The 18,690-nt window shown below is 39.2% G+C and overlaps 1 protein-coding gene across 1 annotated transcript in view; it reads right to left on the reverse strand.

The window, feature by feature from the left end:
- Window positions 1-15,293: 15,293 nt before the first annotated feature.
- CFAP47 (cilia and flagella associated protein 47) overlaps window positions 15,294-18,690 on the reverse strand; it is a 194,664-nt gene continuing 191,267 nt past the window's right edge. Inside the window, exon 64 of the mRNA XM_060182678.1 lies at window positions 15,294-15,514. Coding sequence (XP_060038661.1) covers window positions 15,302-15,514 — 213 coding nt within the window. The 3' untranslated portion in view covers window positions 15,294-15,301. The remainder of the gene's footprint in view (window positions 15,515-18,690) is intronic.

The raw sequence follows: 18,690 nt of genomic DNA on the forward strand, positions 1-18,690 counted from the left end.
TAGAAAGTGAACCACCTGAGATGAAATTAGAGTGTACTATAAAAGGAAAGGTCTCACCCGAGTAATGAAGCTGAAGGGTTGTCATTCCACATGTGAAATCTCTGGGCACAGTCTGAGGCGAAGCATGTTGAGGTGGCAATCGTTGCGTTGGTTAGGTTGTGATCGGCGGATGCAATATTATTTGGTATGGATTGAGAGAGGCATACGGGAAAGTGGGCCCTATCCAAGGGTTCCAGGACTGGGGGAAGTAGGGGCTCTATAGTGGAGATGTGAGGTTCCTGCTGTCTTAGGGTTCAAAAAGACAATCGATAGTTAATGTTATCATCACATTATTTGTTAATTGGGTTAACTTTGAAAAGTCCTTTTGTTATGGTTTGCTGTACAGTATCCAGTATCTTGTATATAGCTGTGCTATTGGATGCTTCTAATCTACTTGGTCTAGGCTTTTGAGAGAGTCCGCATATCAAATACACAGCCTATATATTAAAAAGATTCAGTTTGTGTTTTGAAAAATTTTGAGACATACAATTGATTTTTCCCCCTCATATTAATTAACTACTGATTTATATGTCTACATTTTGCTAGGAGTGTACATAAACACCATTCCCACCACCAAAAGACTGTGACCCATCCCTCCCACCCACTCCCACCCCCCACTGTCCCAGTAGACATGCAGCTTCCTGGAACAATACATTTTTCATTATATTAGTGAGTATTACATTATGGTGATGAATCAGAACCACTTAGAGGGCATGCTAAAACACAGACTGCTGGGTTCCACATTCAGTTTTTGACTTGGGGAGGTGAGGGGTTGAGACTCAAGAACCTGCATTTCAAACAAGTCCCCAGGATATTGTTAATTTAAAATTATGGAAAAGGCAAAAGTGTAGAAACAACCTTCACAACTATTGAACACTACCTTCAAAAGAGCAGATGAGCTACAGGACTGTTTCATAATTAAATTAGTTTTCCTGGTAAGCTTTGCTGTATTTACTGTTTATTGCTACTGATTTAACACTGATTTACAAAATTATATGACCTGAAGGGTACGGTATCACACACACACACACACACACACACACACACACACACACACACACACACACACTAAGCATGTGTGTGTAACTCACTGCACCCACTACCAAAGTTAAAAGACTTCTTAACATAGCAGGAATTTTTTTTCTGCATTTAATTCTGAGAAAAAGACACTGTTTATGTAGATTCTATACTTGAGTAGATTCTATAGCATCACTACTATATTATGTTACCTAATAAATGCCATCTCTACATGATGATTATTTTGTGTGTTAAGAATATATGGGGTCTAGTTTCTTAATAATTGTGAACTTTATATATAATGTAGTAATGTTCACTGGAATTACCATGTTGTACACTAGATCTTCAGAACTGATTTATCTATTTGTAAGTTTGCACCCTCAAACAATAACTAAATCCCCATCCATCCTCTTGCTTATTCCCAATAACTAGGATTATATGATTTTCACAAGCTCCATTTTTAAAGATTCTGCATATAAGTGAGTGTTGTCTTTCAATATCCAGTCTTGGCTAGATACACAAAGATGTCAACACATGTACACCAAATCATATTAATAATCATGTTCCTGTAAGCCTTGCACTAAGTAACACAGACTTAAAGAAACATAAGTATCTATCCATAGGTGAAAGGGCAAATACATATGACATAGTCATACAATAAAATAAATTAATATATTTGGATATAATTCAACAACAAAAAAAGAAACTATAGATATATATATATATAATCATAGGTAAAACTGCATAGACAATTGTCAGGAACAGGAAAATTCATACATTCAGTCAGGTGCCCCCCCCGTATAACATTCAATTGAAGTAAAGTTAGAATGACTGAATATTTAAAATGTTAAAACAATTAAGTGACAGTATATAAGAATGTGTGAAAAATGTTTATGAAACTACTAGTAAATATTTGTGAGAAGTTGGTGGTAAATATTTGTCAAAATATTTTTGAGAAAGAGAAAAATATTTTCCTCACAAATAGCAACCAAAGGCTTAGATAACAGATGCACCTGTTTAGGCCGATAAGTTTAGTTTGATGTGTTAGACAAGCCCCGGACCTAATTGGCTGGGAGGTGGTTTAACCCCAAAGCCCCAGCCCGGGGAGCATAGGATAAAAAGTCAGTGAAATGGACACTGAACGGACTGACTGAAACGGAGCAATCCCTGATGTCACTCTCCTGTGCCCATCTGCTCATCACACAACCAATTCAGCTCAACCCTTGGGTGGTCATGGTTTACTGATTCCTAAGCTGGACCCAAGGAGGACAGTTCCTCAGGCTGACCACATCTGGACCTGCTCTCCAAGCCAGGCTGACCACATCCGGACGTGCTAGAAAGACCAAACTACCTGCTCTCCAGGCTGACCACATCCAAACCTGTTAGAGAGACCAAACTGCCTGCTGACCACAGACTGCTGGACCTGCCCTAGGCTGACCACAGACTACTGGGCCTGCTATAGGATGACCACAAGCTTCTGGACATGCCAGAGAGACCAGACTGACCACCCTGTTTAAGAGGACATCACTGATGAGACCTTACCTGTGCTGTTATAGTTCATAGGAGAGGTACTGGGGAATTGGGATTGTATATGTATTGAATAAAGTGTTGTGACAGCATCATAAACAGCCCTGGTCTCATTAAAAGAAGGAGGGTACTCTCCCCCTGTCCGCCAACCTAATTTAACTCTCCAAACCTTTAATGCTCTCGTCAACAATAAATGATGAAATAAAGTCATAAAAAAGTCATAAAGAGGCCTTGTGGTGGCACACCCAGAAGACATCACCATGCACCAAGACCAGCCCCAGGTCCCTACCTGCAGAGGGGAAGCTTCACAAGAAAGTAGCACTGCATGTGTCTCTTTCTCTCTCCCTTGCTCTCCCTCCCTCCACTTCTATTTCTATGAGAAATTTAGCAAATGTCACTGAAAATGGTGACAACATCATGCAGGCACCAAACCCCAGTGATAACCCTGGTGGTGGTAAAACAAAAACAAAAACAAAACAAACAAAAAACACCTCCTAAAATGAAAGAAATCCAGCCATCAAAGAGGAAAAATTGTATTATTTCATTTATATAAATTTTTATAGGAACAATAAACCCATAATGACAGATTTTAGAATCCTACTCACCTTATGAAAAATGTTGAGAGCTCCATGGAGCTTGAGAGCTGGACTTGTTCTCCATCTTCATATGAGTACTGGCTTCATAGATATATGGATATTTACAAATTCATTGAGTTAGGGAGCAGGGTGGTGGCTCAGCAGGTTAAGCACATGTGGCACGAATTGCAAGGACCAGCATCAGGATCCTGGTTTGAGCCCCCAGCTTGCCACCTGCAGGGGGGTCGCATCCCAGGTGGTGAAGCAGATCTGTAGGCGTCTATCTTTTTCTCCTCCTCTCTGTCTTCCCCTCCTCTCTTGATTTCTCTCTGTCCTATCCAACAATGACAGCAATAATGACAATAATAACAATAACAACAATGATATTAAACAACAAGGTCAACAAAGGGAAAAACTGAATAAAGTTTTAAAAAAAATTAATTCATTGAGTTTTATAGTTGAGATTTGTTTACTTTGTAAAAGATTTTTTTCACATAAGGAAGCATTCTTTTAAGGTTTAACATTAGTATAGTATCTTAGTAGAAATAAAATTATAGGGGGCCAGGCAGTAGCACACTAGGTTAAACGCACATAGTGCGAAGCACAATGGCCCATGTATGGATCCCAATTTGAGCCCCTTGTGCTCCTCACTTGCAGGGGGATTGCTAAACAAGTGGTGAAGCAGGTCTCTAGGTGTCTATCTTTCTTTCCCCCCTCTATCTTCCCCTCCCCTCTCAATTTCTTTCTGTCTTATCCAACAACAATAGCAGTAACAAAAACAATGGAAAAAAGATGGCCACCAGGAACAGTGGATTCGAAGTGCAGGCACCCAGCCCCAGTGATAACCCTGGAGAAAAAAAGAAAGAAAGAAACTTATAAAGTCAATACTAGAGAAAGACACCATCAAAATGATACTTCTGAGACTGGCTGATACCCAAGCACTGGGCTCTGATCTCAGGGTGACCTTATTTGTGGAAGTTCTCTATGGACAATATAATTTAAGTGCTTGTGCTTAGGATCAAGTGACACTGAAATGTAGATTTAGTGCCATCTCTTTTTATTATAAAATGCTACCCGGTCATATAATTCATCATTTTATAGTCTTAAATACAAAAGTTAACAACTTAAGAACAATTTATAACCAACATTTAGTCAGCATAACCTATACAACTATTTGTAAGCTATTCTTTAAGTAATTAAGTGTATCTAATCTTGGAGGACTGTGGTATAAATCAAAGTAAAGAGCTGATCCTAATAAAATACTTTTTGAAATCTACAAAATATGTCTTATGTGATTTTCCCATACACGTCTTATTTTCAAACATATTATTTTTTTTAAAAAAATTATATGCAGATCTGGAAGAAAGGGAAATTCTCTATTTCCAAATGATACTCATGATAGGACTATTTAGTCCCTGGGCTAGACTACCTTATAAAGGCACAAAAGGCAGGAATACCCTTAAACACAGAGAATTCAGGCCACTGGGACATCTGCTGAAACACTGAGTTCTGCTTTCACTACAATTTTGCACGGTGCTATGACAGTGGCTGTCCTAGATACAGACTCACACAGGAAATTAGTTCCCAGGAACTAAGTTGAAGTCACAGGTTTTGTCTGTCTTTGGAAATCTCAGAATTCTGTTTCAACATTGTCTTTCTGATATTTGAAATGAAGAATGTCCTCACACTATGAAGGCTATTTTTATACTAGAGGAATTGCTTGAATGTATTTTTTTCATTTGGGAAGTGCATGTTTCTTAAATAGTAACCTTGACTTGTTATATATGTCATCCCTACCAATTAAAATATCCTTTTGCAAAACCAGGTGCCACTCATAGCGCTATAGTGGCTGAAGCAAAGTGGAATCTGGAAGATTTTTCACATCAGTAGAAGTAGGAGAGTCAGAAAGTGAATTGGATTCCTTTTAGATAAATCTTTTATGGATCAGCAGTTTTATGCAGAGTTACTTAAAAAGCAGTTAACATTCCATTAGCAACAAACTGTGATCTGTGTCAGCAGTAAGACACTCTTCAGTCATTTATTTTAGTGCAAGAAGTCACTTTAGGGAAAAAAAATGAAACTATTGAATATCTAAGAGGTAAATAAATACTGAGGCAAAACTAGGTCATTTTTCTTAAAGAATTATGAATAATATGCTTGATTCCTTGCTTCATTTCATCAAAGCCTATGGCTGTTTTATTTTTGTCAGTAAGTTTATGATCTGAAAAGATGAAAAGCTTTTTTTTTTTTTTAAGAACAGTAAAGTTAACATATTTTTACAAAGCTCATAGCAATGATTTCAGTAACAGGCTTGCAGCTGTAGTACTAATGGGAGATGTTCTTAGGTGTTTCCCACGCTTATGCTGTGTGACAGGAACACTAATAGGCCAGAAGAGGCCTGGCCTCAATACTGGAGGATCTTGGAGAGGCCAGTATTCAGGGGCTTGCTAATGAAAAATTCTCTTTTCACCTTGACAACACTGGAAATAACCTCAATCCTTTACACTTCTTTCTACTGATAAAATGGAAGTAGATTGTAAAAAAGAAAGAAAGAGAGAGAGAGAAAGAAAGAAAGAAAGAAAGAGAGAAAGACAGAAAGAAAGAAAAGAAAAAGAAAGAAAGAAAGAAAGAAAGAAAGAAAGAAAGAAAGAAAGAAAGAAAAAATTAATTCCAGGTCATACTGAAAGGCAGTTTTCCATAAAATGGAGAGGCTAGTAGCCTCAAGTCCCTCTAAATAAACGGAAGACAAGAGGACAAGGATGCTGGAGGAAACAAAGCATTAATGTTATTTTTTTCTCCAAATTAATTTTTTAAAGATTTTATTTATTTATTTATTAATGGGAAAGATAGGAGAGGGGGGAAAGGGAGAGGGAGAGGGAGAGGGAGAGGGAGAGGGAGAGGGAGAGGGGAGGGGGAGGGGGAGGGGGAGGGGGAGGGGGAGGGGGAGGGGGAGAGGGAGAGGGAGAGGGAGAGGGAGAGGGAGAGGGAGAGGGCCGCCGACCACCCAACTGGGGGCTCAGCAGGCCGATCCAGGGAGAATGAGACTTATAGGTGGGAGGTGGATTCGGCGCGACAGACAACACTGAGACACATGAGTTTCAATGCTGCTGCAATCTTTTACTGATATAGAGATTCTTTTTATAATAGCATAACAAAGAAGCATAAATCAAAAGCTGGTCAAGTCAGTTGACCACAAAGTACGCAGGGTACATTTTTTATAAGTAACACAGACAGGAGGAACTGAAGGCATACAACTACCATCAAAACGAAAGCACAGCCATACTGTTCTTTCATGGGTTATTAACCACATCCCTTTGGTTTCAGACAAAAGTCAATTTATCAGTAAGAACTAAATGCTTTCACTGCTCTCATTTATCCAAAGGGCTATTCTTTCTCCTTCCAAGCACTGGACCTTAATACCCAGAATAGGGGAGGCACTAGTGGGAACACGGCGTCTTGCTCTGATCCTTATGCCAAGCTCCCTTTCCTGTAATCTACCTAAGACAATATGCAGGTGCATTTCAGGGTTGCTATGTAACATGTTTCCTGGGAAAGCTAAAGGACCATTGTCTGTATGATTGAATGTAATATTTCTGAGAATAGTGCTCAGTCCTTGCTCAACCTGGATAGCCAAGTCATTGGGGCTTGAAGTGCTGGGATTTACTGTTGTAAGGGGCTTTTCATCCAGTGGGGTCCCATCTGGAATGTCCAGACTAGACTTGGGGGGTTGCACTGTAAGCGTCTCCGGAGTCTCCTGGACATTCCCTGGGTGGCCTGCATAAAGCATGATAAACAACAACAGTAAGCTTTCAGAAGCGAAACCAAGTCCACCTAGCCATCCAAGGCCTTTCCGCCAACTGGGAGACCCAGGGATCCGTCCACACAAATATCCAGGCTTCTGTCCACCACCTATCTTGGGTACGGTCTTCCGTACAGGAGCTTGTAAGGCCCCTGTCCGGTTCCCTAACCAGGTCACCCGCACTGTTTTGTCACACCGCGGTCGTGGCCTGCCTATCTGGCCAGACAGGTGTGGCAGGAGAGGGAGAGGGAGAGGGAGAGGGAGAGGGAGAGGGAGAGGGAGAGGGAAAGAATCAGACATCACTCTGATACATGTGCTGCCAGGGATTGAAACTCATGCTCGGAAACTCTAGTTCCTTAGCCACTGTGCCACCTCCCAGACCACTCTCCAAATTAATGAATATGAAACCAAACTTCCTCTTCTAAGATGAAATACATATATTCATTCCTTCTCCTTCCAAGAAGTATAAATAAAATGCCTGCTATATATTTAATTTCAAAAGAAAGATGGCAGACCAGCTAAGGATAACCTTGAGAATCAAGGTAGAATATGGTGGTGAGACCTGAGGACCAGGAAAAGGTCAGCCCATTAGAAAGAAAAGTTACACTTTAACTTCTCTATTCCAGTCAGGCACCATAAACAAACACAACCTGTAGCCTCATATTCATCCTCACCAGTAAAGGCCAAATGGGGATCTAGACTTTTACACTCATTCAAATTTGCCAGATTGTGATGAAAATTCACAACTCCTCACTGGAGTGGTGTTAAGAGATAGTTGAATAGACAGCACCCCTACTAGGGGGTAATAAGACACTGTCCCCTACTCTATTAGGGGAGCCCACATTTAAAGCCTGAACATCTGCCTCATATCCTGCTGTAACAACATGCTCCTTCCAACTGGAACAGTATTGCGCCGCCCAGTCACGACCACCAGAGAGACTGACAAAGTCATCTCCTCTGGACCTGCATTTAGACTTCAAAGAAGCTGGACAGAAGGACGGGAATGGGTCGACGCATTCTCCCCCCATTATTGCTACAAACAATTATACTGTCACAATTGATTAATAATGCTTTGGCAGTGCCTGGTGGGAATGGAGAGTCAGAAGCACCCCCTCTCCCTTACACAGGAGCATATTTGAAAGTTACATTATTGAAAGTGAAGAAGGTGGGTCAACATAGACAGACAAAACAAGTCATGTTATGACTTGCCCCTCATAAAAACAATACAGAGACTGAGGCCTCCCAGGTACAAGTTGACTTATTGAAACAAAGAAAGATTAATAGTTAAACTGTACCAGACCTAGATGAGCAGTGGTCCACGACTAGGCAAAGATCTGTACGCCCCCATAAAAGATTAATGGTAGAGATAGCCCTCAGCAAAAGTCTAAAACAATTCTGGGTATGACCTCCCCTGAGAACAGAACGATACAAAATATTGTACCCATTCTTTACAGTTATGGGGGAATAACATGTAGCCTGCCAAAGCCACAAGACTATTATGAGCTGGTTGCTTAGACAACCTGAATGTAACCTGAAAAAGGTATAAAAGCTAATACAGTTTCACTATTAAAACGAGTCCAGATTCACCCTCCAATAGAGTGTGGTGTCTATCTGTTCTCCCTCACCGACTCCTGACCCACCTGGGAGGTTGCCTTCAAGACCCCTGACCCTCCTGCTGCTTGTCCACTGAGTGGTCCGCGGCACAGTATCAGAGAAAGGGACAGTGGAGAGGCAGGACTCTCATTCATGACATGGACAATCCTCTTGTGTGAAACTGCTAGTGGCCATATGAAAGAGAGGAATCATGTACTCCTAGCTCTCCATAGTACAACTCCAAAAATAATTTTTGTTAAGCACAACACTGCTCATTTCTGGTTTGGAGTTTCAGGCATGAAAGTTGTTTGCATAACAATAATGTTAGTCTCCTCAGCCTTCCTCCCTACTATAATGGTACCAGTGCAGGCCAACGGGGGTGGGGGGGGTGGGGGGGGGAGCAGGGATTCTTACCCCACCCAGAAGCTCCTCACCTTTTGAGTGTCAATGGAGACTGTAGAAAACCAGGACTTTTGGGAGTTAACAAGCTGATGGAGTCTTATCATATGAAACCAATTAAAACAGAACGTTAAAATAATATTTAGAAAAAAATAATTTTTAGGATTTTATAAAATACACAAAATGAACATGTTTCAAACGAATTACTTGTATACATGAATGATTAGACATGCCTTGTATTAAATGAAATAAGACAATGCATGTTAACAACAACATGGTAGAGATGTCAGAAAGATCTAACAAAGATTGTGAAAAAGCAGTTATCTTCAAAAAAAAGTCTCAATAAATAACTTTGAACATGTCTAAAACAATAGAGTATCAGCAAAGAAATGGGGAGGCTCAGAAAAGAAATGGATGATATAAGGGAAAAAATAGAAAACTTAAAACTGAAAAACACAGCTGAAATTTAAAAGAAACAAGCAAAAAAAAATTGGATGAGTTCAACTCATACAATGGAGGAGACAGTTAAAAGGATTAGTGAACCCAATGTAAAAACAATTCTAGTGGTGGTAAAGTACATTAGCTTTTGTTTGTCTGAGAAAGCCTGTAAGAGAACAATTCTAATGTGAATAATAAAGGGAGAAAAATAAACAAAGCCTTAGGGATCTATGAAACTATAGCATATTTCTAATATTCATGTCATCAGAGTCCTAAAAAAGAGTATGCAGCTGAAAATGCACTTAAATATGAAGGAAAGCTCTCAAAATTTGGCAAAAGACATACCTACATATCTGCTTGAAACACTGATAACATTTCTTTTTCTTTTTTCTTCTCTCTCTCTCTCTCTGTCTCTGTCTGTCTGTCTGTCTGTCTATCTGTCTGTCTCTCTCTCTCTCTCTGCCTCCAAGGTTATCTCATATGGGGCTCTGGCACTATGAATCCACCACTCCTAGAGGCCAATTTTAACATTTTATTGGATAAGACAGAGAGAATTTGAGAGGGGAGGGGGGGATAGAGAGGGAAAGAAAGATAGGACACCTGCTTCACTGCTCCTGAAGAGGAGCCCCTGTAGGTGGGGAGCTCCTAGCGCTCTGTACTATGTGCACTTAACTGGGTAAGCCACTGCCCAACCCCCATATTTCAAATAGAATAAGTCCAAAGAAATTCATACCAACACACATGGGAGTCAAACTTCTTAAAAATGTGAAGAGAGGAAGTATCTAGGGTGTTATGTGGTAGCGCAGCGGGTTAGGCACACTTGGCACAAAGCGCAAGGACCAGCGTTAAGGATCCAGGTTCAAGCCCCTGGGTCCCCACCTGCAGGGGAGTCGCTTCACAAGCATTGAAGCAGGTCTGCACGTGTCTATCATTCTCTCCCCTTCTCTGTCTTCCCCTCCTCTCTCCATTTCTCTCTGTCCTATCCAACAATGACAACATCAATAACAACAATAATAACTACAACAATAAAACAAGGGCAACAGAAGGGAATAAATAAATATTGAGAGGGAGGGAGGGAGGGAGAGAGAGAGAGGGAGAGGGAGAGGGAGAGGGAGAGGGAGAGGGAGAGGGAGAGGGAGAAAAAAATCTAGAAAGCAGCTACAAAGAAATGATATCTTCCCTAGAGGAGACCATTGGGATGACAATTATTTGGAACCATGGAAGCAGAAAGGAAGTGGCACAGTATATATACTTTATGTGCTAATAGATCTGTCCTCTTTGAATCTTATATCTGACGAAACAACTGTTCAAACATGGAGAAGTCCAGCTCTTTTTTTTTTTTTTGGTTTTACCTGGGTATGAAAGTGTGAAAGAGACAGGAAGAGAGAAGTAAAGACACCACAGCACTGAAGTTTCTTCTCCCAGTGAGATGGAGTCCAGGCTTAAATACAGAATGCAGGACAAAGCACACACCCTCCCAGGGAGCTATCTTGTTGGGCAGCCTGTTTCCAAATGCAGGAAAATGGGATTTGTTACTGAACATACTCTAAAAGCTAAAGTTAAAGAAAAACCGTCTGAACAGAGAGGAAGTTATAAAAGGATACTGAAACAAAAAAAAAAAATACCACTGGTTTTCCTTGTCTTGAATTTTCTAAATTATGATTGATGTTAGATGACTTTTTTTTTTGAGCTGATAGACAAAGACACAGAGCAGGGGACATCACAACACTCTTTTCCCCTAGCACAATAGTCCCTCTGATGCAATGCCAAATGCATGAACCTGGGCCACACATGGCAAAGCACATAACTGGAAAAATATGACACTCATGTAGTTGTAAATAAATGTAGAGGAAATATTTTTTTAGAAACATGAGAGAGAATGGAGCATAAAAGGATATATAGAGAGGTAAGGATACACCACTCAAACTGATAATACTAGTAGGCTAGTAAGTTGTAGCTATATGATTGAAGAAAACTATCACAGAAAAAATATATATGAAGAGGCACTTTATTTTTATTTACTTATGGAACCAGAGCCTAAAACACAAGTGATTTCACTGCTCTCAGTTACTTTTGCATTCAGATAGAGACAGTCAGAGAGACGGAAACGAATCACAGCATCAGAGCTTCCTCCAATTCCATAGCTCTTTTTTAAAGTTTTTTTTTGTTGTTGTTGTGTTTAAGGATTAATCAAGACGTAATGGGACTAGATGGTGGCACGTCTTGTAGAGCATATATGTTACCATGCACAAGAATTTGACTTCAAGCAAAACTTCATGAGTGGTGCCACAGGGCTGCTGGTGTCTCTCTTCCTCTCTATCTTCCCCTTCCTTCTCATTTTTTCTCTGTCTCTGTCAAATAAATAAATAATTCACGATATTAAAATAAGTCTCCCATCATTATTAAAACACTTTAAAGTATGTAATTAAAATGTACAAGTAGGTTTACTACTTCAAACAATCATAGTGGTTCATAATGGTCAGTTTTTAGGTTTTACTACCTACTCACTCTCCTGTTGATTATTAGTGCTGTCTTTATGCTCAATGTAAAACTTCTTTGGGATCTAGGAATACAACACAATGGAGAGTGAACACCACTGAAAACTGATTAATATAAACCCGGAGCCCTTCCTGCCCATTTTATTGGAAGATTAATGGTTTACAGCCTACAGTAAAATACAATAGTTTCTACATGTGTAACATTTCTCAGTTTTTCACATAACAATTCAACCCCCACTAGTCCTCTGCCATTAGGTTCTAGGACCTGAACCCTCCCCCCACCCCAGAGTCTTTTACTTTGGTGCCATACACCAACTCCAGTCCAAGTTCCACTTTGTGTTTTCCCTTCTGTTCTTGTTTTTCAACTTCTTTGAGATCAACCCATATTTGTACTTCTCTTTTTGATTTATCTCAATGTGATTCCTTCAAACTCCATCCAAGATGAGATGAATAAGGTGAATTCATCATTTTTAATAGCTGAGTAGTATTCCATTGTGTATATAGACCACAACTTGCTCAGCCACTCATCTATTGTTGGACACCTGGGCTACTTCCAGGTTTTAGTTATTAAAAATTGCACTGCTATGTTCATACAAATACTTTTTGATGGGGGTGTTTGGTTCCTTAGACTATATCTCTAGGAGAGGAATTTTAGGGTCATAGGCTAGGTCCACTTCTATCCTTCTGAGAGTTCTCCAGACTGTTCTCCACAGGGGTTGGACTAATTCACATTCCCACCAGCAGTGCAGGAAGGTTCCGTTTTTCTCTACAACCTCTCCAACAATTATATCTCTAAATATATTCATGGAAAAATATGATCTTACTTTGAAGATATTTTAGTGGGTTTATGAAGGTTATATGAGATATATACTGACCTCCCTTTACCCCCAACAGTACAGCAGAGGAAAGACAAATGACTTGTAGCTCTACACTCAAGTGAACATCTTTAGAAAGTCAAGGAATAAAGGCATTTAGAAACTCAAAGAATTTGAGTTCTTGTTGTTTTCAGGGATGGAGAATATGAGGGTACATGGGCTTCCATATTTTTCTACTTAAATTGCTGCAGAAAGTACTAATGGATCTCATGGTTTTGTCTCCAGGTATCTACTTAACACCGGGTGAAGAAGTTATCATTAATTCATCCACATGTTTCCTAAAAGCCATTTGTAGCCTAGTACACAAGGTGCCAAACTTGTACTCCAAAACACTTGACAAGTATTTTAAGTTCTGCATCTGTATGGCTTCTGTCCACTCAACTTTGTTGTCAGCAACTAGGCAACCAAGGACAATAAAACTATTTTCCCTTAAATTTTTACTGACATTGAAACATTACTTTTGTACAATTTCTTTGTGCTACTCAGTACTCTTCAATAGCTTTTCCCCAACAATTTAAACTGTAAATATTATTATTTGCTAATAGGTTCAATACAAATCAGTACAATACACTTTTTCCATGAGCTGTAACGGCCTCCTATGCAATTATTATGTAGTTCTTTTATTTAACCTATGAGGAAATAAGACCCAAAAAGGATAGTGACAATTAAAATCATGAGCATGTTGTAGCAGAGAAAGTAATTTTGTGCTAATTTGTCTTAAAGATGGTCTGATATTTATGGCCATACCACCCTGAACATGACTAATCTCATTTGATGGTCTGATTATTATAGTTCCTCATAATGATAAATACCAACCAATGCCTTCCCATTTTTTACTTTGAGAAAATGAACTTTCTCCTGTGTTATTTCAAAATTCAATGTAATAGTATATAAATTGCATATACTTGTGTTCACTGATTTTCTTTTTTGCCTCCAGGGATATTGCTGGGGCTTCAGTGCCTGCACTAGGAATCCACTGCTACTTGAGGCCATTTTTTCCCATTTTTATTGCACTATGTTGTTATTATTGTTATTGTTGTCATTGCTGCTACTGTTGTTGGATAGGACAGAGAGAAATAGAGGGAGAAAGGGAAGACAGAGAGGGGCAGAGAAAGATAGACACCTGAAGACTTGCTTCACCACTAGTGAAGCAACCCCCGTGCAGGTGGGGAGCCGGAGCTCAAACTGGGATCCTTACGCCAGTCCATGCGCTTCATGCCGTGTGTATTTAACATGCTGCACTACCGCCTGGCCCTCATTGATTGATTTTTTAAAGGGCATTTTTCCTTTTATTTTTTGTATAGAGACAGAGAGAGAAGGAGGGGAGAGAGGAAAAGAGAAAGGCACCTGCAACACTGCTCCACCACTTGCGAAGCTTCCCCCTGGCAGGTAGGGACTGGGAATGTGAACTTGGTTCCCTGTGCATAGTGATATGTATGTTCTACTAGGTGTGCCATTACCTACCCCTTGTCCACTGATTTTTAAGTTACTTATTAAATAGCATCTAATGTTGAAAATAATAGATGTTATAAATGGTGAATTTCTCCATGTCATATGTTCATATTTTATCGCTAGCATTTTCAAAACTCCTAACAACATCAGCCTGAATAACTGAGGTTTTCAGCAACACCAGTGTTTGAAATAATATTATCCCTGAATTCATTTTTCAGGTTTGCTATAAATGCACTTCTATATAAAATAAAGTAATTGGGCCAGGTGGTGGTGCACCTGGTGAGGTGGAAAGGGGAATATCGAGGCAAAGAGTTAACTAACCAAACTATAAAAAGAAGAGAAGCCCCAGATAACAGTAGACCCTGAGAAAGGTGGCTCCCCACCCCCCACCTTATGGTGTATCTAATGCTGAGGCTAAACTTTCCCAGACACAGCTGTGCAGGAAAAGATAACAGTAACTAAGGCAACCAGACCCTGAGCGACTGGTACAAGTCCCATCCCTTTACCCTTGCAGCCTCTGCTTCTGTAATGATGTTTTCTGCTTTCAGCCTGCACCCCCTATATCAGTTGTGCCATCCTTTTGTTCGGAGCGCAGAATTCTATAAGAGCATGAACTCTTTATGTGGCCCATTAATATTAATAAAGTTCCTCCTTGTTGATGCCATCAGTTGGCTCTGATTCTTGAGCCTGAAACACGGGTAGAGCATACAAATTACCATGTCCAAGGACCCAAGTTCAAGCCCCTGGTCCCCATCTGGAGGAGGGAACATTAAAGAGTGGTGAAGCAGTGCTGAAACTCTCTCTCTCTCTCTCTCTCTCTTTCTCCTCATTCCCTCTCAACTTCTTTCTGCCACTATTTAAAACACCTCAATAAATAAATATTTTAAATGAAGTAATTCCAATATCTGCAATCAGACACATAATTCAGAAAACAAGTATTACATATTCAGGGAATAGAGTCAGTGGCATTCTGAAGACTAAAACTAGAAAGCATATTATATTTTAAGCATTATTCCTTAGAAATATTACAAAAGATGAAATAAAGATCAACTCTAAGATCATAAAGTAGTTTGGTGGAAATGGATTTTTTTATTTCTTTTTCAACATCAAAGGCATACCCTTAATGGTAGAGGATACCCCTGTTCTTACGACACGAGTATTTTCCCGAAGAAAATTACGCTGTTGAACAGGCCTGCTATAATACAGCCTGTTAGTAGAATCAACTTTGGGTTTTACATGTATTGGTGGTGTGGTAATAGGAGGTAGTCCGTTGACCTCGTATAACAAGTATATATCCGCTGTCTAGAGACAAAAAGAGGGAGAGATTTTATATGAAATATCCCAAAACTGAGAAAAATAGAGGAAAAGTTTGCTAAGTTAATACTTCCTCTCTTCTCCATAAAGGATATTGGAAATATATAAAATTTAAATGAATTAATAAAACAAATAATTACCATGGAAAAATTAATTCAAGAAAACATTAGTTTTAATGAATAAAGAAACATCCACTAGACAGTCTCTCACAGAAGTCTATCCTATGAGTGAATTATGCGTCCGTCTAATGTAAAGGAAATAGTCTATTTGGTTTGCATGAATTTGTTGCTCAGCATGAACTATAATTAATGAAAACAACAACTTGCAAGACAGAATAGAAATGTGATCACAGATCTGACTACTAAAAACCTTTTTTTTAAAAAAAAATTATTTATAAAAAGGAAACATTGATTAAACTATAGGATAAGAGGGGTACAACTTCACACAATTCTTACCACCAGAATTCTGTATCCCATCCCCTCCCCCTGATAGCTTTCCTATTCTTTAACCCTCTGGGAGTATGGACACAAGGCCATCCCAAACAACCCTTTTTTTTTCCTGCCAGGGTTTTAGCTGGTACTTCTATAATGACTCCACCAATTTCTAATTGTTACATTTTTGATACAGGGGAGAGAGAGAGAATAAGAGATAGGGTGGTGAGAGAAATAGAAATAAAGAGAAGAGACACCTGTACCACTGCTAGACTGCTCATGGAGCTTCTCCCCTGTAGATAGGAACAGGGGCTTAAACCTGTATCCTAATTTATGGCAATGTGTGAATTCTACCAGGTGAGCCACCAACTATTCCCAACTTGTTTTTATATTATGAGAATGCATAACATTATCATTTGAAATTATTGAGTATGACATAATTCATCAATGATAATCATAATCTAAATCCAAAACCGTTATCAACTATTTTTGCAATAAGTTATATTGAGCATGTGTATGAATTATATACAGTCCAAATATATATCACTAGAAGTTATTCATGTTCTACAGTCCTGATATACAGTAAAAAGAATACACTTATTTTTTAAAAAGAATTAAATACTATAGTTCTTATAACTATAACTAAGTTTAAGTTCCTTTATTTTATGAGAGAAGGAGACAACAGAACACTGCTCCACCCTGTCATATGCAGTGACAGGGATCAAATACTGGATCTCATACATAAAAGTTCTACATGTCATCCACTGAGACCTTCCTGGATGCTAGTTAATTTACTTTCTTTGAACATCAATGCATTCCCCCCCCTAAGTTTTATTTATTTAATTATGAAAGAGAGTGGGAGATGAGAGAGAAAAAGAGATAGGCAGCACTGCTCACCTCTGGTATATGTTGTTGCTATGGGTTGACCATATGGCCTCTGGGGCCTCAGATATGTAAGTTGATGCTCTCATAGGCAAAGCTATATTCCCAGCCCCTAACTTTCTTTAAAGTCTCCAAAACTCAGTACTTCTTTGGTAGTAGGGAAAAGGCAGTTTTTCATTATTCTAAGTATGGTTTAATTGAAAGAGAACTTAAGCTTGTTAGTGTGACTACTGAATTTCCTGAAGGCTCATATTTAATTATACTGTTGTTATAAATTCTTATTTTTATTTACATGTAAAGTATCAGAAACATTATGTTTCATAGGTGTTTCGAATATTGACTTAATGCTTAAAAATCCAATTAATGAAAGAAACATTTTAAAAATATGATGGCATTGTAAATACTTTTCATTTAGATAATGAATTAACTTTCAAAATTATCTTCACATGTATCATGGAAGACATCATAGTGTTGTCATTAAGAGCAGGATTTTAGGGGGTTGGGTGGTAGCACAACAGGTTAAAGGACATGTGGCAGAAAGAGCAAGGACCGTCTTAAGGATCTCAGTTCAAGCTCCTGGCTCCCTACCTATAGTGGGGTCACTTCACAGGTGGTGAAGCAGGCCTGCAGGTGTCTGCCTTTCTCTCCCCCTCTCTGTCTTCCCCTCCTCTCTCTCTCTCCTATCCAATAACAACCACAACACCGATAAAACAACAGGGAGAACAAAAGGGAAAAAAATAGTCTCCAGGAGCGGTGGATTCGTGGTACAGGCACCAAGCCCCAGCAATAACCCTGGAGGCAAAAAAAAAAACAACAAGATTTGGGGGTCAGATAGTGCTTGAACTATAATTATAATATCATTGGTTAGAAATCGGCAATAACTTCCGTGAATATTAAAGACACAGAATGAAAGCTGGTTTTATAAATCTCAAAAGATTGCATCCATATATGGTTCTATTTTTAGGATAGTATAGAAATTGCACATAGTTAGGGCCAGGTCGTGACACACCCGGTTGAGTGCACAAAGAATGGGGTTTAAGCCCCCGGTCCCCACCTGCAGGGGGGAGGCTTTGCAAGTGTTGAAGAAGGGCTGCAGGTGTCTCTCTCTCTATCTCCCCTACTCTCAATTTCTGGCTGTCTCTATCCAATAAATAAAGATAATAAAATTTTTAAATAAAATAAAAAAAGAAATTGCACATAGTGCAAATTCTATGGTAGTGGAAGGGCTCTGTATCTTATCCGTGGGTATAGTTACACATGTATACATGGGCTGAAATTGCCTAGAACCCCCTCTCAACATACATTCAAATGCATGTGAAAAATGGCATAAGATCACTAGTTTGGCTAACATTATTATATAGAAGGAAGCAAGGGGGAGGGAGGGAGGACAGAAGGAAGGAAGGAAGGAAGGAAGGAAGGAAGGAAGGAAGGAAGGAAGGAAGGGAGGAAGGGAGGAAGGGAGGAAGGGAGGAAGGGAGGAAGGGAGGAAGGAGAGAGAAAGAAAGGGGTATAGATACCACATTACTATGTAGTACTGGGGGTTAAGCCTGAGTCTTTGTGTAGGCAAGAGAAATTATTTCCTGGACCATTCTAAAGGGTTATTATAAAAATAACATACAAATCTAAGTATACAAATCACTTTACAGACATTATTTGTTTCTTCCACATAAGTTCTGATTTTCTATCAGTGATAACAGTCTGTTATATTCCCTATTTAAAAGTTATTTACTGAACAAAACAGAAATTCAAACAATATAGAGCAGCTAAAATATGTGGACTTCTGCAAAACAATGTTGTGAATCTTTATTTGTGATCATTGGGTTGAATCTTCTAAATCTTAGCTCATTTTAT

This window comes from Erinaceus europaeus, chromosome X, assembly GCF_950295315.1.
Source record: "Erinaceus europaeus chromosome X, mEriEur2.1, whole genome shotgun sequence".
Taxonomy (NCBI): Eukaryota; Metazoa; Chordata; class Mammalia; order Eulipotyphla; family Erinaceidae; genus Erinaceus; species Erinaceus europaeus.